The sequence below is a fragment of the Scomber japonicus genome, chromosome 4, assembly GCF_027409825.1.
Source record: "Scomber japonicus isolate fScoJap1 chromosome 4, fScoJap1.pri, whole genome shotgun sequence".
NCBI lineage: Eukaryota > Metazoa > Chordata > Actinopteri > Scombriformes > Scombridae > Scomber > Scomber japonicus.
Window position 1 is genome coordinate 31,021,445 of NC_070581.1, and position 21,833 is coordinate 31,043,277.

Sequence of the window (21,833 nt, forward strand, 5' to 3'; positions counted from 1 at the left end):
TCTATGTTGTAGACCTTGTAGTCTCGTCTATTCCATTACGATTAACAAGGGACAGAAAATCTGAGACATAAGTGAAGGAAGCGAGGAGACACGTTGGCTGAATGGAACAATGGGGGGGGGGGGGGGGGGGGGCTCATGTATTATCTCTTTTGGCTCAGGATAAAAGCAGTTTGGCTACTCAGATCATATTCTAGAGAACAGATTTTCTGTGTCTGTTGATGAATTATCTTATTAAATCTAACTTTTTAATAAAAGAGTGGGGGTGAATTATTCTTATAGGCACTGTTTTATTTCAACCTTCTTTTTAGAGATGTGATGTTTAGTCTGGATGAAATCTAAATATTCTGTACTGTGCAAATGTTTTAGGCACTTTAGATGTTGGTCGCTGACAACGAGCCAAAACATGCAGCTGGAGTTATAAAGAACGATCTTCATCAACAAGAGGAACAAGGAGTCCTGCAGCAGATGGTTTGACCACTACAGAGTCCTGATCGCTTACATCATGGAGTCAGTCTGGGATTGACATGAAGAAGCTGAGATGCTGAAATCCACAGTAGAAGAAGAACTGTGGCGACTTCTCCAAGATGGATGATCAACAATCGACCTGCAGAGTGCCTAAAAAAGGTAGAGGTGTAATACAGATTTCATTAATGTTTCTGCCTTTTACTCAACTTTGGAAAAGGTAGAGGTGTAATACAGATTTCATTAATGTTTCTGCCTTTTACTCAACTTTGGATCAAGTTAACTAATAAATAAAGAAATGTTAATTGAATTCCTCCCTTTACTTTCAGTGCCTAAAACCTTTGCACAGAGCTGTAACTGAAGCCATTTATCAAAAGAGGATCAAATACAGAAATAATGACGTTGCTATAGCGATTACACCATCTTTTAGTGATTAATGGTGAACTGACTTCTAATTCTGCCTTTTATTCTGAGATGTTTGTGGGAGGTTGTTGCAGTTCGTTTTGTAAGTCCAGGGTCAATATTTAATAAGCTGGGGAGTGTGTTGAGTTGGAGGATGGGCCCTCGTCGGGTAACGAAGTGTCAGTCCAAGTGAGAAGCAGCCAGAAGGTCACGTGACGCTCTGGCGTGTGTCATATTTGGTTCAGTTCGCGATTCACTGACGTTCAGAAACACAACAGGATGCTCCAGCTAGGGGGGGGGAAGAGGAGCTTTGATACCTGTGCTTCCACCTGCCTCTGCTGGTTTCACTGGGAGACTCCCAGCAGTCACCTGACGCTCAGTCCGAACCTGCTGGTTTCAATTAGGACTCACCTGAGGGATTTGATTGGATCAATGTGTCACCTGATCTGATCAGAAAGTTCATCGTTGAGTTTAAAAACTGCTGGTCTTGTTGGACTGAGCTGGTCATGTCAGCTGGTGATGTCAGCGAGTAAAACGCTGATGATCTGTCCTCAGAGAGAGTCTCGGTTATCAAAAGTTCATTTAAAAAAACACTGATGTGTCCTGATTGTCTGAGCAGAGTCTGAGTAAAGATTAAAGATGCTGTCGTAGAAGATACAAAAGACAAACAGAAGGAAAAGGAAAAAGAAAGGGGGGGGCACAGTTCAACAGAGACACTTGGACACTGTGTCTGATGATGTTGATGGTCACCATGACAACCCCAGCAGCTTCATTATGACCTGATGTGACGTCACCATCACACATTTCTTTTAGCTGATGAAAGCGTCACAGAGTCAGCTGGAGTCTGAGAGCGAATATACGAGGAAAATGTGGAAACTGAGTTGTTTAACCCGTGTTGGAACGTCGATACAGAGAATCTGCTTCCACCGATTTACCTGAATGACATCGAAAAATCTCTTTACACGTTTAACTCCAACCATCGACCACACAGCGACGGAAAAACAGCAGGAAACTGAGAGATGCTGGTGATTACAGACTCATAACTTCATGTATTTGCAGGAGATTTTTAATGTTGCTGTCATCACTCTATCTTATTTTAATTAACGTTTTTTTTTTCCTGCAGGCTTCATCAAGTTAAATTTAAGGCTTTTAAAGACATTTTAATACCACATACTCTGCAATTTAATACCCATGAGTCAAATTATGAAAAGGTATCAATACATTTTCACCTTTTTTCATTTCTCCTGGCAGTATTTATATAACAATCATTCCCAATAATATAACTACTGACTGATTAATTATAACCTGGAGGTGGATAAGCAGCAGAAAAAGAGTAAATTAATAAATGGGGGGGGGGGGGTTAACCAATTAAAAAAATAACTAATTAATTTACAGTCAGAGGTCATGGGAACATTAACCCAACAGAACCAACATCACTTTAATAAATGTCTTTGATGGAGATAAAGAGAAAAATGTTCTTTTAAATAACCGATAACAGCAACATTAAACATCTCCTGCAAACACATTAAAGGCTTCATATTGAACTTTTACACAATTTCTGATATTTACAACCTGTTCTGATGTCGGAAGTTTAAAAAATATAGATGAACGTATGTGGAAATGTTGCCTGCAAGACAAAGCCGAGGTTTCACTTACTTTAATCTTTCCCAAAATAGACAGGAGTTAAAAAGACGGCCTGTGTCAGACTGACACTGAGGGGCTGCATAAAGGAGCAGAATAAGATAAATAAGGAAGTTTTTAAACTGGAAATGGTGCAAAGATATTCCAGCAGAGCCTCAGAATATAAATACAAACCTTCTTTAAAGTTGTCTAGTGTTAATAGCTACCAGCATCTCAGGGATTAAGGCTGTTTTTCATTTCTGAGACTATTTATACAATGTTCAGGTGATGGGTGGGTAGAGTTAAACATGTAGCTCAGACCTCCAGCTTGAGGGGAAGGGGCTTTCTCTCTTTCTCTCTCTTTAAAGGAGTCATCAAATAACATTTAAACGTCAGCATCATTAAATTAATTTCCATCCCTGAAACAGCAGCTCATCACAGCTGAGCAGCGTCATGAAGGATAATATCTGAGACAGTGAACAGTTCACCACCAGGCCTGGGGGGCGGAGGATGGGAGGGGGTAGGTTGGAGGGTGGGGGGGGGGGGGGGGCATCATTTAAAGCTTCAGGTGTGTTTCAGGTTCTTGTCAGGCAGAGAGCGAGTGAAATGAACTTCCTGAAGCTTCATTTACTTTAATTTCATTCATTCCTCAACAGGATATCAGTTCAGTTTAATCCTGCAGCCTCGCACCGGGCAGTGATGTCATCGTCCTCTGTGTGACATCATAGTGGGCGTGGCCTCCTGACACATGACATCCAACAGAGGAAGGTCGAGCACGCTGAGCATGACAACAAACATCATGTTTCCATCGAGGATCCGGATCCTAACCCAGAGACAGATGTGTTTGATTGAGCCTGTGATTGGTCCGTCCGTCCGTCTGTCTGTCAGAGTCCTGATTGGTCGGTGAGTCAGACCAGAGTGCCAGGAGACGGCTGGTCCACAGCTGGTACTTCCTGTTTCTGAGGTGGGAAGTCGTGGTAGAGAGGGTTGTCCACAGACCTGAGAGAGAGAGAGAGAGAGAGAGAGAGAGAGAGAGAGAGACAGACAGAGAGACAGACAGAGAGACAGACAGAGACAGAGACAGAGAGAGAGAGAGAGAGAGAGAGAGAGAGAGAGAGAGAGAGAGAGAGAGAGAGAGAGAGAGAGAGAGAGAGAGAGAGAGAGAGAGAGAGAGAGAGACAGACAGAGACAGAGAGAGAGAGAGAGAAAGCTGATCAGGTGTTCTTCTATCCTCAGGTGCAGGTCACCTGACTGCAGGGAATATCTGAACTTTCTACTCCTTATATTGCCAAAACAACCCGGTAAGATGCTGCCCTGGGGCGACTACTCATATCAAAATCTTCTACTGGAAGGAAAGTCCAACACTGTGTGCAGACAGTGCAGGAATATAACAGTAGCAGTAAGACTCCTGCCATATGAACACATGCTGTACAACAGTGAGGAGCGATTAATGCGTTATGCTTGGCAGTGGCGATGAGAGTATCTAGGGGGCCCCATGCTAAGCAGCCCACTAAGGCCCCCCCCGCAAACCACCCCCACACCCACTTGTTTGGTTTGCCTGTCCTGACAGAGCACCCCTGATGCTTGGCCCTTAATCGTATCGCAATGAACACATTAATGCTGACACCCCTTTATATATATTCTGTCTGAAATTTAGCTTGCATCAAACCTGGACTGTCTAGTGATGATCTAGTGTGCAGGTTGTTAACAAAAGAGGAAACTATCCTATTTTGTGTGCCGAAAATGCTTTTTCTTTTTTCCCAGTTATCAAAAGAGGTATTATGTATCATGTATTTCTACTTAGTACTTTTATACTTAGGTACATTTCAGAGCCTGTACTTTTACTTGAGTAAAGGAGTTGAATCAGTACTTCTAGTCTTTTTTTTAAGTGCTTTTGGCTCCTCTCTGACTGATTGCTACCTGGCGTGCAGCGGGTGTCCGTGGAACGTGGCCGAATGTGGCAGCGCCGTCTGTTTGTGATGCGGCGCAGTCTGATGACTCGTCTCCGTCTGATAGGTCGGCTGCTGGATGACGCCGTGAGTCGTCCGTCTGCGCTGCAGAGCTCCGCCTCCCCCCTGACCTTTGACCCCCCCTGCGTTCACCTTCCCATTGGACTGGTTTGTGTGGGAGGAGCCTATCGTGTTCCTCAGGTACCAGTCCCTCAGACCTGCCAATCACACACATCAGAGACTGAATGAAGCATCACTCATTCTCACAGTGAGGGGATGAAGTAAAGGTTAACAGTCATGAGTTTAAAATGTTGTAGAAGTTGTACTGTCTTTGTCATATTTTTTATTGTCAGAGCCAAACCAACAATGGACTGATTTATTTAAGTATTGTGTGTGTATCCACAGCGTGATATATCTTGTTCCTCTGTGCCTCCACTGTTGTCCAAAAACTATTAACCCTCACATACTGTTCATATTCTGATTCATAATTAATCTCATTCATAGATTCCCCCTCAGTGATTAATAAATGTTTAAGTATTAATCCTGAATGAAGCAGTCAGAGAGCAAACTGAGTGTATTCTGTTGACTTATGGGGAAAAAAAGAGATTCACAGTCACTATTTTACATCCCAAATGTAATAAATTGTTCACATTTGACCCCGAAGAGTATGAAAGAGTTAAAAACTTGTCACCGCTGCACTGGCTGACATGTTGCTTCGTCTCTGAAGAGAGCTGTCACTGTAGTTTGTAGAAATGTCTCCAAAGAGTAACAACAATGTTAGAATAGTGACTCTCAGGAGAGTAGTTCTGTGTGAGGCAGAAGCCACGGAGCATGAAACACGGTTCTGTTCACAGGTTCACCAGCTCGTTGTGCTACATATCACAACCTTTTGACACTGTGCTACTTCACGGAAACTTTAGTACAAAGTCGTTGAGGAAGAGGAGGAAGAGGAGGAGTACCAAGGCAGGTATTACAATGACCATCTTTAGTGAAATACCACCATAGTGCCACCGTCTATAAAATAAAAGTAGAATTTAAAAAGAGGTTTTGTATTTTTGCATTTTTTCATTAAATATTTTAAAAGTTTGAATCAGTTTAATTTGTTTTACATGCAAAATAACTGCTGCCAGTTTGGGAAGAAAATAGATGACTTTTTTTTAAATAACACTTGTATATAAAGTTGAATCTGTACAATCTCTATCACACATTGTTCATCACAGCCACACATCCACCTGTACTGTAAATAAATCATTTGAGCTCCAGGCGACACTTTGGCCAGATGTGTTGATTTGCATTAAAAACATATGTAACCTTCAAGCTTATATGTGCATGTAAAGCTTGGAGGTTACTGTGGTTATTTTTGCAACAGTCAGTTTGCATCAACCAGTGAATCTGCTGTGTGTAATTCTGCCTTGACAGCAGCTTCCTACTGCCTTCAGGTGAGTCATGGATGTTAGCTGTTGGTGTGCCGCTGTCCTTCCTATCAGTATTATTTCTATACTGCCCGAAATGTTTTCTGGTGTGTCATGTCGATGTTTTCAGGTATTTTGTTTTTGGTGTTTTTGTGTGTTTAAGTTATTTTAAGGTGTATCCAGGTGTGTCAGGTGGTTTTAGATGTTTTTGGATGTTTTCTGGAGATGTGATGCAACAGGAAGTGTTTGGTATTTACCTTCCAGAGCGAGGGCCTTGTGGAGGCTCCTGGTTGCCTCCTCCAGCTGTGCGTCCTGTGAGGGGAGCATCTGTGGGGGTCGGGGAGGCAGCAGGTGGGGGTGAGGGTCGGGCTGGATGCCTGCCACAGAAGGATTGTGGGTATCGGCTTGGCTCTGCTGCACCGGCAGGAAGGGGCCACAGGATTTGGTCCGGGTCACTTTGACTCGTCGCTGGTCGCCCAGGTGACTGCGGTAGGTGGGCGGGGCTACAGGGGGCTGCTGGGAAGAGTAGCCATTATAGACCATCGGTTGGTGCGGTGTGACTGGCTGCCTGTTAGTCTGGGACTGCTGTCGCTGCAGCTGCTGCTGTTTCCCCCAAACGTAGTCCAGCAGGACCTCACTGTACCCCCCTCCTCTTCCTCCTCTTCCTCGCCCCGTTCCACCTCCCCTTCCTCCAACCTCAGTGAGTCCATTATTCGTCCTCGTGCGTCCATCTGCCAGCGTCTCTGAGCTTCTATACGCTGCAACGTTGTTTGTTCCTTTTACCCACAATCCCCCCTGCTGGCCCGGCCTCCCCCCGTCCTCGTCAGGGGAGGTGATGCGGTCCAGGAGGCCGTCTGAACTGTTGCTGCGACGGGCGGTGGTGACCCTGACGACGGCCTCCCCGGCTGCTCCTGCATCAGAGGGGCCGGAGGAGGAGGAGCTGTCCTGGGAGTGAGAGGGGTGAGACGGGGGAGGCTGGAGGGGGAGAGGGGGGGGCAAGGGGAGGGGCTTGTGGGTATGAAGAGTCTCTGGATGCTCCACCCTGAAAGAAGAGGAGAGATAAAACATGAGTCGAAAATCACCGTTGGAGGAGAGGAGAAGTCACACTGAAGCAATGTCTGCTCAGAAAGGTTCTTCCTCCGAGTTCGTTTAAAGATGATTTAGCTTAGCATGAACCCGAACCCTAACCCTACCTGTTGTGCAGTGAGTTCCTTTTGGGTTTGTTGTGGTAGAAAACCTCCACTGGAGAATCAGAAGAGGCCAGCGGGGGGCGCCACTGAGACACACCGTCATCTGAGAGACACACAGACAGGAAAGTGATGTTAAAATATCAATAAATCTAATTTCATGTATATAGCACATTTCATACAGACTAGTGTAACAATAATAATAGTAATTTTAAAAAGGAATAAAACAGAGAACAATTTAAAGACAAAAACTGGAGACCAATGCACACAAGAGAAAATAAAAATAATCAAAATGCTTTAAAAAAATTAAATAAAATATGTGGAAATAAATAATTAAATAGATAAAAATAAATATAATAATAAGATAATAATTAAATAAAATAAGTAAAATAAGAGAAAAAGGTTTGTTGAAAGTTAGAGTAAAGAAAATAATTCTTAAAATAAACTAAAAAGACAAAAGAAAAGTAAAATAGAAGAAGTTGTTTAATAAAATATATCAAAGTTATATATAAAGTTTTGAAAATCCTCATAAATGTAACTGAGGTTCATTAGTGTGAATAATTAGTTTCCACATTAGTTGAACATGCAGCTCAGCTATCATCGTCTCACATATTTTACTTTGTCTTTTATGTTTTGTATATATTATTTATTCTTATTTATTTATGTATCTGTCTATCTATATAATGAGAACCAGAGCTCAGCTTCATGAAGACCAAACCTGCAGTCAGACATCTAAACTAATCTGTTGTAGTAGTTGTAGGTTTTTGTAGTTGGACCCTATCTCTCTTTTGACTGTTCCTCCTTTCCTTCCTTCTTCCCTCTTTCTTTAATTTTTCCTTCCTTCTTCCCCTCCCCCTTCTTTCTTTGCTCCCTCCTCCTTCTTTCCATCCTTCCTTCCTTCCTCCCTCCTTTCCTCCCTCCATCCCTCCTTACTCCTTTCCTTCCATCCTTCCTTCCTAAATTCCTTCCTCTTTTCATCCTTACTCCTTTCCTCCCTCCCTCCCTCTTTACTCCTTTCCTTTCTTCCTTCCTTCTCTCCTAAATTCCTTCCTCTTTTCATCCTTACTCCTTTCCTTCCTTCCTCCTTTCCTCCCTCCCTCCCTCTTTACTCCTTTTCCTTTCCTTCCTTCCCTTCTTCTCTCCTAAATTCCTTCCTCTTTTCATCCTTACTCCTTTCCTCCCTCCCTCCCTCTTTACTCCTTTCCTTCCTTCCTTCCTTCTCTCCTAAATTCCTTCCGCTTTTCATCCTTTCTCCTTTCCTTCCTTCCTCCTTTCCTCCCTCCATCCCTCCTTACTCCTTTCCTTCCTTCTGTCCTTCTCTCCTAAATTCCTTCCTCTTTTCATCCTTACTCCTTTCCTCCCTCCCTCCCTCTTTACTCTTTTCCTTTCCTTCCTTCCTTCCTTCCTTCTCTCCTAAATTCCTTCCTCTTTTCATCCTTACTCCTTTCCTTCCTTCCTCCTTTCCTCCCTCCCTCCCTCTTTACTCCTTTCCTTTCCTTCCTTCCCTTCTTCTCTCCTAAATACCTTCCTCTTTTCATCTTAACTCCTTTCCTTCCTTCCTCCTGTCCTTCCTTCTGTCCTTCCTTGACCTGAGGACAACAGGAGGGTTAAGACTTTTATCAAGCTTAATAAAAACATGGCTGCCTGAGCAACCGAGTAACATCGGTCTGAAAATGTTTCCCTTCTGAGAAAATCAAACAGCTCGAAGGAAATTTTCCTTGCAAAGCAAACACAAAGCGTAATAAAACATCAGACTTACAGTAGAATGAAATGTGAGCTCAGTGCAGATCTGAATCAGAGCCAAACATAAAACCTTAAAAGACAGGTTCAAAATTGTCCAAGTGTGTCTTAAAACAACATTCAGGAGCCCAAATAAACACTGCAGCATGTTGTTTCTGGCTGTAATCAATCCTTCACGGAGTTTAGCTTCCATCACTTCCACTGAAAGCACATTTGAAGTAGATCTTTTAATAGTCGGTGTGAACAGGAGGAATGATTACAGAGAGGAAAAACCTGATTGCTGTTTTTAAAAAGACACACATGAAAAAAATTGTGAACTTATCCTTTAATGTGACGGGATGCAACACGTCTGCTGAATAATCCTTTCTCTAGAGCAGGGGTGTCAAACATGCGGCCCGTGGGCCAGAACCGGCCCGCCGAGGGGTCCAATCTGGCCCACTTCTTGTTCATTTCCTTCCTTCCTTCCTTCCATCTGTCCTTCCTCCCTTTCTTCCTTCTGTCCTTCCTTCCTCCCTTTCTTCCTTCTGTCCTTCCTTCCATTCTTCCTTCCTCCCTTTCTTTCTTCCTTCCATCTGTCCTTTCTCCCTTTCTTCCTTCCTTTCTTCCTTCCTCCCTTTCTTCCTTCTGTCCTCCCTTCCATTCTTCCTTCCTCCCGTCCTTCCTCCCTTTCTTCCATCTGTCCATCCTTCCATTCTTCCTTCCTCCCTTTCTTTCTTCCTTCCTTCCATCTGTCCTTCCTCCCTTTCTTCATTCCATCTGTCCTTCTTCCCTTTCTTCCTTCTGTCCTTCCTTCCATCTGACCTTCCTACTTCCTTTTATCCTTTCTTTCTTCCTTCCTTCCTTCCTTCCTTCCTTCCTTCCTTCCTTCCATCTGTCCTTCCTTCCATCCATCTGTCCTTCCTTCCATATGTCCTTCCTACCTTTCTTCCCTCCTTCCTTTTGCCTCTCTTTCCTTCCTTCCCTCCCTTCTTATTTCCTTCCTTTCTTCCTTCCTTCCTTCCTTCCCTCCATCTTTTAATGATCTGGCCCACATGAGATGAAATTGGTCTGTATGTGGCCCTTGAATGAAAATGAGTTTGACAGCCCTGCTCTAGAGGAACTATCTCTAACTAAACTAACTCCTCTCTGCTGGATGTCTCCTTAAATTATCCCGAGTGTTGCAGAGGCAGAGTGTCAACTGGGTGCCATTGATTGTTACCATGGAAACAATGCCCTTATCTCTGAGTTAGTCTGGGGGGTCAGCTGGGGAGAAAAAAGATCCATGTGTAAACCTGTACTCTTTTTTTTTTAACTTTTGGAAGCCTATAGTGCTTTACTGGATGACGTAGCTCAATATTATTATTACTATCTGTGTTTGAAATATCCACAACCACATTTTCTTGGAAATATAAAATTAAAAACGAGCAACTTCCCATTTTATAAATCAATTGCCAAAACCTCTCCGAAACCCAACCGGTCAGGGCAGATGGCCGCCCACCTAGAGCCCTCTTCTGCTCGAGGTTTCTTCCTGTTAAAGGGACTGGAGGACTGTTGGGTCTCTTTAAAATGAAAGATTATGGTCTGGACCTGCTGCATGTGAAACAGTCCCTTGAGATTGTGATTTGCAGCTATTATGAGTAAAATCGACTTGGCTCAACTTGAATTGCATTTGAGTGGAAGGATTGCAAATCCGAGGGCACGGATTATAAACCGAGAGTACAGATTTACACGTGGATCTTTTTTTTTCTCTCTCTCTCTCGCAGCAGACATCAGACGGGCTTTTTGTACAGTCTTTATTTTCTTAGGTTCATATTCAATCTGACCTCCAAAATAAAACGCTTTAGAGTTAAGTATAAAATGTTTGTTGATGTTTTCCTGATGCCATCGTGTTCCCAGATCTCTGATTTCAACTTGGCGAACTTTCAACTTTGGGAAATTAAATTTAAGTTATAATCCATAGTCCCGTTTCCATTAACCCTCCTGTCGTCCTCCTGGGTCAAATTGACACCGTCTCTTTTGACTGTTCCTTCCTTCCTTCTTTCCTTCTTTCCTTCCTCCCTCTTTCTTTAATTTTTCCTTCATTCTTCCCCTCCTTCCATACTTCTTTCCTCACTTCCTTCCTTCCTTCCTTACCTCCTTCCTTCCTCCTTTCCGTCCTCCCTTCTTGTCTTCCTTACTTCCATCCTCCCTTCTTGTCTTCCTTCCTTTCCTTCTCTCCTTACTTCCTTACTCTTTTCCTCCATCCCTCCTTCCTCCCTTTCTTCCTTCCTCCTTTCCATCCTCCCTTCTTGTCTTCCTTCCTCCCTTCCTTCTCTCCTTACTTCCTTCCCCTTTTCCTCCAACCCTCCTTCCTCCCTTCTTCCGTTCCTTCTGTCCTTCCTCCCTTCCTCCCTTCCTCCGTTCCTTCTGTCCTTCCTTGACCTGAGGGCAACATGAGGGTTAAGGAAGTTGCGGGTAAAATTAAGGAGGTTCTTTTACAACCACCAACATCATTGTATCTTTCTGAGCTTATTCACAACTAAATGCTCTCCCGCACTCTCCGATCCTATTCTGTCATTAAGCTCTTTGCCCAATCTACCAACGTTAACCACCATGGGGGTCAAGAGCCTCCAGCTGATCTGCCCCCCCCCCCCGCCCCCGCCGCCTTTAGAGCTCTCTCCCACCAGACATTCACACTTCTGACTCTGTCCCCACCTTTAAATCTTTTGGTGCTTTCTGTTGACTTCACATCCCGCTTTGAGTACACCCAATCAGCACCGAGTCTAACTCAAGCTCCACCCAGGATTTTTTTCGGGGCAGCACGGAGTACATACCCCGAGGCAGGGACTCGTTTTGCCCCCTTTAAAAACTCCAGGAGTTTGTCATTCAGGGTCCCATAAAATTACCCCAAAAGTTCCTGCAGTGGAAACAGGCCTAACAAGAGTTTCCCCTTTGAGGATTTGAAGTGTTGTTTTCAGCCAGTAGGGGGAGCTATTTGTGTATGTGCGTGCATGTGTGTGTGTGCGTGTGTGTTACCGTTGTCGTGTCCTGTTGAGTCTGATGTCGAACTGCTCTCTGACCTCACTGTGTCGTCTGGAAACAAACACACTGAGTCAGATAAAGGCAGGAAGAAGCAGGTTTCCTCGTCTTCCTGAAACAATGGCTTCTCATCTAATGCCAGCAGTGTGTGTGTGTGTGTGTGTGTGTGTGTGTGTGTGTGTGTGTGTGTGTGTGTGTGTGTGTGTGTGTGTGTGTGTTTGTGTGTGGTTGTGTGGGTGTATGCTACTTTTAGGGACAGATTTCAGATTAAAGACCAGTTAATTAGTCGTGGTTTGTCAAATTGGGGAGATAAACTATATCATTGATTGGGAAAAAGCTGTTTTTTGGTCAGCGGTTGAGATTCGAGTTAGGTTCAAGCAAGTCGTGGTTATGTTAGGGTCTTCAGGAAATCTATGTAAGTTATGTAATGTTCCCAAAAAGTGACCTAGGACAATGGGTTTGTGTGTGTGTGTGTGTGTGTGTGTGTGTGTGTGTGTTACCTGTGTGGCAGCCTCTGTGTACAGTCCTCTTGCCGTGGTGTGTGTGCGTCTGTGTGTGTGTGTTGTGTTCAGGGTCGCTGTGTTTCCTCAGAGCACCGCTGAATAACGTTTTCTTCAGCTTTGTTCGCTGAGTGTCCTCCTCCTAAAAACACACACACACACACACACACACACACACACACACACACACACACACACACACACACACACACACACACACACACACACACACACACACACACACACACACACACACACACACACATTTACTAATCTGTGTCAAAGTGCATCTGGTAGAAAGGTCTCAAATGTATCACAGATGACAAACAAAGGCAGTGTGTGGCATCACGTGCAGCTCTTATTTAACATGATTTAACATTACGGGTTCAGTTATATTAAACAGAACATTTTATAGATTAATATAAAAGCATGTTTGAATACTGAGTTTTGGATTTTGTAATAAGCAAAGGTGAAATTTGGACATTTGCTGATATAAAAATGAGTATCAGCTGCAAAAATTAAAAAAATAATGATGCATTTTATCTCCATTTTTGTATATTCACGGAAAAGTCCCTGAACCCTGAACATCATGCAAGAGTTACGTTTTTTCTTTTTAATATGTTCGCGCCTCCATTCAGGTTTTTATATGTGCAAATTGGCAATACAAAGTAAAACAGGTGGATGGTAACAAATATAGACTGTATAAAAGAAATGGACGTAACATCCGTGATGTCACCCATTGGTTTGTGGACTGCTGCTCGGAAGCCAATAGTTTTTCGAATCTAGGCAGCGCCATCTTGAAAATTTCAGGTGCATGCTGGGAAAATAAAAACACGGATTCTACTTATATGGGCACGAGGCGGGGCCATGGGCGGAGCGGGGGAGGTTGCTATGGTTGCAGAGGGCTGGATCTCGAGGACATTGGTCCATCAACCTGTCAATCAGGACGTAGCCACGCCCTAATGCATACCCTGCTTTATCGTCACATATAAAATCAGGGAGGCCAAAATGTCCCAAATGAACATCATACTGCATTGAAGAAGGCTTTAAACTAGTGATTGAGACCATAAACACATTTTGAAAACGTTTACTGAGGTTAGAAATCAAGTGAGAAGTTGGTGAATTCTCCATTGACTTGTATAGAGACGGTCGCCCCCTGGTGGCCTTTTGATAGAATGCAGCTCTAAGTTACTTCCGCGTTGGCCTCATTTCAGAGGACCAGAACTCCCCGCCTGGTCACAAATTTATCGTTCCTTCATTATTACCAGCTGTCTTCAGTGACAGTAGCAGCATCCTTACAGCACAGAAATGATCATACTTTCTTTTTTTCTTTTTTTTTTAAAGTTATTTTTATGTCCGTGTAATACCAAACATCTGGCTCATCCAACACAGGATTACAAGACACCAGCATCTGAAAGCACGTTCAAATCTCTGCAGATGATCCAGAATTTAGCGCTGCATCTAAACTTCAATCAGCCCCAAAAACACAGACACACACACGTCACCCTGCTGTTCACATCCCTCCGCTCACTGCCAGCTGCTGCCCGCATCAAACTCAAAAACCCTGATGATCAGCAGCTAAAACTGCTCCTGTTGACCTGAACTCCCTCATTCAGGTTCACACTCCTTCATGCTCACTACGCTCTGCTGATGAAAGGTGCTGGAGTTACCGATCTCGCTCTAAATCTTAACCCTTTACATACTGTTCATATTCTGACTCATAATTAGTCTCTACACCTATTCACATTCACATTCACAAATTCCCCCATGAGTTATTAATACATGAATTAGATTAATCCTTAATGAAGCTAACAGAGTTTATCTATGGGGAAAAAAGACACTTGCACTCAGTATATTATGGTAAAGGAGAACATCTTATAGAATATGAAGGGTACAAAGAGTCAAATTTGGATATTTGCATATAAAAAAATGTGTATCAGCTGCACAGAAATAAGAAATAATGATGCATTTTATCTCCATTTTTGTATATTTGGGGTAAAAGTCCACCTGGAGGAAATGTGTATATGGTGTTTTTACAACTCTCAAATGTTAAAATGAGCCAAATTTGACCCTGAACAGCATGCAAGAGTTAAGATATTTCTAGAGTATGAAGAGTAAAAAGAGTCAATTTTTTAAAAATATTTGGGGGTCACATTAGGAAAAGAGAAAAGTCCACCTAAAAGAAATGTATATGGGTTTGGTTTTGTTTTTTTACAGCTTTCAAATGTAAAAACTAAAGACTCAGCTGTACACAAACACCTGGTGTACTTAATAATAATAATAATAATAATAATAATAATAATAATAATAATAATAATAATAATAATAATAATAATAATAATAATAAATTAATAAAATAAAATAAATAATACTACTAATAAAATAATAATAATAGTAATAATAATAATATATGATAATAATAAAATAAATATTATCCACCTCTATGCACTAACATCCTATCAGACCTGAATTCATTTAGCATTTTCTCAGGTTGCTCTTTGCTGACTGCATCCTTTCTTGTGTTATATTAACTCTCGTGTGTACGTCTGCCAACTGAAATTGTAAAACTAAATTAAAAAAAAACTCCTCAGAGCTGCAGAATAATGTGCACACTCCTTCTGACCAAGAGCCAATCCTTTGTTTATGCCAGATAAATATCTGTCTTGGCAGCTTTCTTCTTGCATGTCAAGTAACCGAGTCCAAAACTGAGCTACACACATCTCACTTCCCCTCTTTAGCCAAACTCTATTAATAAGAACTATTTAATCCCACCGGCGAAATATAACGGCTCCACAAATAAAAGTGGACTCCCTTGATGACTGACAAAGCCTTATATGGACGTCTGCAGCTTGGTTTAAAGATGTTTAGAGCAGAAATGTTTAAGTTTGGACTCATTGCTTTGGTATTGATGATCGTGCTTTTGATGTAATTTGAAACAGATTATTTTATTTTTATTTATAATTTCACTTTAATGAATCTGACTGAACAAACCTGGCTTTTAATAAGAAATGATAACTTTTTTCTTATTCTCTTGTCAAAATTTCAGTCAGCCAAGAAAGATCTATATCGGCTCCTCACCTCGGCTCTGCACTTCCTGTTTCCTGTGCGAGAGGTCCCACCTCTGCGTCGGACACAGGGGGGTTTCTCTCCCGCCTCCAGGGGGAAATCAGTGGGTACCGCGCCTGTCAGTTCCTGACCAATGAGAACACAGGAAAACTTATAATAAATCATTACATTCAATACATTATTACATTCATCTTGCAGAGGCTTCAGGTGTTTTCACATCTGTTGAAACAAACTGCTGCGTTACGGCTGATGTGAAAGCAGTCAATCAACCTCTGGTGCTGACCCAGGCCGTGTGAAAAGGTCTTGTGAGGACCAGACAGGATCAGGACTGCAAGGAAACAGCTGACCAATCACGCCACTCCTCTGAACAATGACATGACTCACCGCCTCCTGCAGACAGATGCGTCTCAGCTCAGCCAATCGTGTGCTTAGCAGGGCCTGCAGGCTCCGCCTCCTCTCCTGCAGCTCTGCCATTCGCTCCCTCTGCTTCCTGTCTGGACAGGTGAGCGGGTCTATGCACACATGCACACACACACACACACACACACACACACACACACACACACACACACACAGACAGCCACACACACACACACACAGACACAGACACACACAGACACACAGCCACACACACACAGAGAGAGGAAACATGGAGTCACACTGCTGTAACCTCTCCAGCTCAGTCTCTGACATGACATCATGCTGTTTGTTCTCACCAGGTGCTGAGATGAGTTGACCTTTGACCTCCATGGCTTGTGTTTCCCATGTGACCCCACCTCCTCCTTCCTCACTGCTCGACTCCTGCTCTCCTCCCCACACACACTCACTCACCTGCAGAACACAGCACAGAGATTTACTGAACACGTTCATAATTACTGTCAGATGTAAACAAGCTGCAGTTCATCTGATCTGTCAAATGAACATTAAAGCAGTTTTTCTTGCTGTAATCATTCTTCCTGTTCATACTGACTATTAGAAGATCCCTTCATAATGTTTACAATGGAAGTGATGGAGGACAAAAAAAAAAGTATTTAAAAGCTAATATGAAGCTTCAGCGTCCAAATGAGTCAAATCTTCATCTTCTATGTTTCAACGTTACAGTGTTTTTAGTACCAAAGTCTCTTTTTGTTACTATACTTCCACCACAGCTCAACAGGAAACACTAAGAGGGAATCTGATGCTAAAAAGACTGTAAATGTGTCAGATATCACTTGATATGACTAACTCACACTGATGAAGCTCAATAGAAGCTGATCAGAGACTTTTAAATGACTGTGTGGAAACACTGTGGATTTTGTCCTCCATCACTTTACACTGAAAGCACATTTGAAGGATTTTAATAGTCAGTATGAACAGGAGGAATTACAGAGAGGAAAACATCTTTCACTGTTCATGTGAACACCTGACTGATGATGATGGTTACTGAGCAAAAGAAATAAATAGCGAATAACAGTATTTGTCCAAACACCTGTTCAGGAGGCATAAATGTACAGAAATGTGATCATTTCAAATGTTATGCCCGCAGCCACCCATACAGCACCGCTTTGCTTTAACTATATAAGATGGTTTGGCTAAATTTGTTCTGAACAAACTAAAATGAAGGCCATGTGTCTTCAAATTGAGCAGATTCTTGGCCAGAAATAATCAGAAACACACTCTCACCTTGTAACTGGGTTCATAAGAGCTCCAGTAGTTCACTCCTGTGGCCATCCAACAGCCTGAACACAGACCACAGGACCCACTGCTTCACCCACTGCTGCACTGACTGCTTCACCGACCGGTTTACCGACTGGTTGACTAGGTAACTGTTGGTTGGTTAGCTGTAAGCTGTCTGACCTTTAGAGGGAGTTACACAGTCTTCAGGGTGTCTGACCTGAGAAGAGAACAGATGAGGAGGAAGAAGAAGGAGCAGAAGAAGAAGAGGGAGCAGAAGAAGGAGCAGAAGAAGAAGAAGGAGCAAAAGAAGAAGGAGCAGAAGAAGAAGAAGGAGCAAAAGAAGAAGAAGGAGAAGAAGAAGAAGAAGAAGAAGAAGAAGAAGAAGAAGAAGAAGAAGAAGAAGAAGAAGAAGAAGAAGAAGAAGAAGAAGAAGAAGAAGAAGAAGAAGAAGAAGAAGAAGAAGAAGAAGAAGAAGAAGAAGAAGAAGAAGAAGAAGAAGAAGAAGAAGAAGAAGAAGAAGAAGAAGAAGAAGAAGAAGAAGAAGAAGAAGAAGAAGAAGAAGAAGAAGAAGAAGAAGAAGAAGAAGAAGAAGAAGAAGAAGAAGAAGAAGAAGAAGAAGAAGAAGGAAGAGAAGGTGGGGCAGAAGAAGAAGAAGGAGAGCGATTATGATGAGGATCATGTGACCTATGACGGACGGTTCAGTTTATTTAAGCTCTTACAATCAGAGACACAGAGAGAGATCCACACTTAATATTTTAGAGAGAAATGTTGAAAGAACAAAGTGTACTAAGGACACACACACACACACACACACACACACACGCACGCACACGCACGCACGCACGCACACACACAGAGCAGGTTTATCTGAGTAAGACTGTAGACAAAACAGCTTTGACAGTGAAACTGTTATCTGCAAACAAACAGGAGAGCTGCGTTTCTTCTGCTGCTGTAAATGTTATGAAATGTGACACGAAGGGCTGCTGAGCTCCAGTGTCTGCTCCAGTGGAAATCAAATTAAAGAAAAAAAAAGACAGAACATGAATGAAATAAACACCAGTAGTGGAAAGTATGTACATTTACTTTACTACATGTACTTCAACCCTTCATAGGTCTGCTCAAACGTCTGGTAGAGGTCACTTTGTGTCATGATATCTGCTCAGAATCTAAATCTATTTAACTCATTTCACTTCTTGGGGCAATCTGTACCACTTGTATGAGGTATGTAATGCACAGACAGACCATCAGATTGTGTTATGGTTGCTATAGATACAGGTTGTGTTCTATGGTTGCTATAGATACAGGTTGTTCTATGGTTGCTATAGTTACAGGTTGTGCTTTAGTGTATAAACAAAGAATAACACAAATCACTGCTGACAGAAGAGATTCCTGCTGGAGACATTTTTGAAGTTGAGTTTCATTTTTTTCATCTTGTGCATGAACAGAATGAGTCTCTAACGTGTTTTTAAAACGGTTTGAACAAATGAGGTCTGTAAAACATAGAATTTAGGGTCAATGAGAAAAAAATCCATGTTTTATGTTGTCATGGCCTCAAAAATATTTTTTAAATAGCACTTTCTTGGTGTGACCTACAAGTATTTTTTTATACTTCATACTTTTTTACTTCATTTTATGTACTTTTGAAACTTTTTGTCACCAGTTATAATATAGACTATAATCTGTATTATTGATTATTATAGTCTTTGTGAATTTCCCCTCTGGGCATAATTTAATTCTCATCAAACTAAAAACAAATCTCAATTAATGTCTGATTATATTTTTAGTACCTAATTTGTTTTATTTGATTTATTTATTCTTCTGAATCTGTGTATGTTTGTTTATGCCTTTATGTTATGTTATGTTTAGGGCTGTCAGCGTTAACGTTAATCGTGATTAGATTAATGCAATCCATAACGCGTTCATTTTTTTAAATCGCCTTTTAATGTTGCAAGCCTTTTTGTCCCTTCTACTCCCCCGTAGACGGCTCCTCTAGCTGTAGCGCTATGCTTTGAAGTGGCCTCCTGCAGTAAACCTACCGCGCTGATGGAAAGTAAGAGAGCTACTGGACTTTTGAACGGCTTGTTTAACTTTAAAACACTTCCAGACGCTTCAGTTGACAAGTCAAAAGTAAAATGCAACCTGTGTCAAACGGAGTTTAACTACCACCGGAGTACGTGGAGTTTGAGTTAGCACCTCCACGCTAAACACCCAGGTGCAGCCAAGCGAGCCTCAGCTCCACCAAAGGACCATTTTGGAGTGTGGGAGTCGCAGCAGAGCCGTGATTGATTCCCAGTTAAGACACTCTGGTAAGAAATGCTTTACATTATGGGCTTAAAACTGCCTTGAAATGTAAAATAACAGGATTTTAAACATGCAATTCAAAACACGATTAACTATGGAAATTCTGCGATTAATCGCGATTAAAAAAATTAATCGTTTGACAGCCCTAGTTATGTTATGTTATGTTATGTTATGTTATGTTATAGGTGGAGCCAGAGTTACATAATGGCATGAAACTGCTGTGGTTGTGAAGTGACTGTGTACTTAGTGGAGGAGTGAGTCGTAGCCAGCTGATGGAGATCCAAATCAAGCAATAAATCATCAGTAAATCAGCACCTGACCCCTGACCCCTGACCTTTGACCTCCGTCCTCTCTGAAAAAACCTTGACACAGACTGGAGGGAGAACAAAATGTCCTTTGACAGCAGGACAACACATTGAGAGAGTCCCTGAGAACAGGAAGTAGAGCTGAACGGGAAACAGGAAGAGGAAAGGAGCTATTAAAAAAAGGAAAAGAGGGAGAGAAAGAGAAAGAGAGAGAGAGTGAGAGAGAGTTTTAAAGGAGTGACATTTAGAAATAAACGGCACGTAAACAAGACGATAAGCAACAAATTAAGAAAAGTGACAGATCAAGAGCACAGACTCTCTGCCTTCTGTAGCGTTGCCATGACAACAACAACAAAGAGAATAACAGTGTGTGTGTCTTCTTGTGGAGGGATTTTAACTTTGCTGCCACACAGCAGAGCCTCACTGGAGAAGATTCATCCTCATTTTTTTAAAAGCTCAGTTTTTCCTTAAAAACACTGAAACACCAAAGCTGACGTTTTAAGATTGAAACACTCTGGAGGGAGTTTTGGAAAAGATTTGTGTGGGGAGTTTTTTTGGTGGGGGGGCATTTTAGTCTGGATGTAGGCTGAAACTGAGAAAAAAAGAGACTAATTTACTTGGTCAAGCTTATTAATAAAGCACTCTTCATACAACTAGAGAAGACTCAATGTGATCTAAAGCAACATAAAACAGGAAGGTATCATAATAAAAAGGGAATGAAGTAACCTGTAATAATATTTGTTGATTATAGTCTGCATTATTGATCTTTAATCTGCAAAAATAACTAGTAACAAAGGTCTCAAAAATACATATAATGAAGTGAAAAAGTATGAAAAATGCTCAAAACTCTTAAGTAAATGTACTAATTTCCACTCCTGGTGTTCATTTCATTCATGTTCTCTCTTTATATTAAATAAAATTAAATTAAAAGGGAATGAGATAATAATACTGATCATACTGATTGTGGTTCCTCGTATCTCTAAAAGCAGAATGGGAGTCTTCAGACATCAGACTCCTCTTCTGTTGAACCATCCTCCAGTCTTGTTTCAGGAGGGGGTGGGGGGGGGGTACACACACCCTCTCTATGTTTAAGAGTAGGCTTAAAACTTTCCTTTCTGATGAAGCTTAAAGTTCGGGCGGGCTTTGGCTTGCCTAGACGAGCCACTCTTCATCAGCTCTCCATCTGTACACATTCGTGGCCCATTAATTCATGTTCCTACCTCAGCATCTTCTCTGGAGTTTTTTGCTTTCTTATTTCACTGCAGACCTTCAGTTGTGGACCACCTGTAGTCCCCGTGGTCCAGCTTGATGCCATAATGCTACAACCATTGTTATTAGTCATATTCCTATAATTAGGGTCCGAGCGGCGAGCACTAACACTAAAAGGCCTAAATGTGCCTAAAAGTTTAAAAAAATGGAGCCCCTCACTCCAGATTGACGTAGATGAACGAAATTTGGTACACATATGTATCATGTAAAGACGCACAAAAAAGTCTATTGGACCCATACCCTAACTCCAACAGGAAGTCAGCCATTGTGATTCGAATTTGGGATTTTGGCGCCAATTTTCATTATTTCCACACATCGTACTTTAACGAAGTAAACTCCTTCTAGGTATTTAATCCAGCTGACTTCAAATTCATTCAGAATCATCTTTAAACATATAACTGGTTGCCATAGCGATGCAGCAATTTTTTGATGTTTCGCTATAAAACAGGAAGTGCTGGCCAAATGGCGCCACTGCATCCTGTAGAAAATTAAGAAAATTGAGCCCCTCCCTACAGATTGACATAGATGAACGAAATTTGGGACACATATGTATCATATGAAGACACACAAAAAAGTCTCTAGGACCCATACCCTAATTCCAACAGGAAGTCAGCCCTTTTTGATTCGAATTTGGGATTTTGGCGCCAATTTTTGCTATATACACACATCGTACTTTAACGAACTCCTCCTAGATATTTAATCCAGCCGACTTCAAATTCACTCAGAATCATCTTAAGACAGTGGAGTTATCAAAATCTCTTTCCTCAATTATAACTAGTTGCCATGGAGATGCAGCAATTTTTTTGATGTTTCGCCATAAAACAGGAAGTGCTGCATCCCGTAGAAAATTAAGAAAATTGAGCCCCTCCCTACAGATTGACGTAGATGAACGAAATTTGCTACACATATGTATCATGTAAAGTTACACAAAAAAGTCTCTTGGACCCATTACCTAACTACAACAGGA

The 21,833-nt window shown here is 41.9% G+C and overlaps 1 protein-coding gene across 1 annotated transcript; it reads right to left on the reverse strand.

Annotated features, from left to right (window-relative positions):
• Positions 1–4,400: 4,400 nt before the first annotated feature.
• On the reverse strand, positions 4,401–17,053 carry ccdc120a (coiled-coil domain containing 120a). Its single transcript, XM_053318076.1, is given in 10 exon segments — positions 4,401–4,651; positions 6,103–6,718; positions 6,720–6,756; positions 7,039–7,138; positions 11,767–11,823; positions 12,270–12,411; positions 15,348–15,461; positions 15,720–15,847; positions 16,052–16,166; positions 16,998–17,053. Coding segments are annotated over 10 exon segments (1,608 nt in total). The 5' UTR covers positions 17,046–17,053.
• Positions 17,054–21,833: the final 4,780 nt, after the last annotated feature.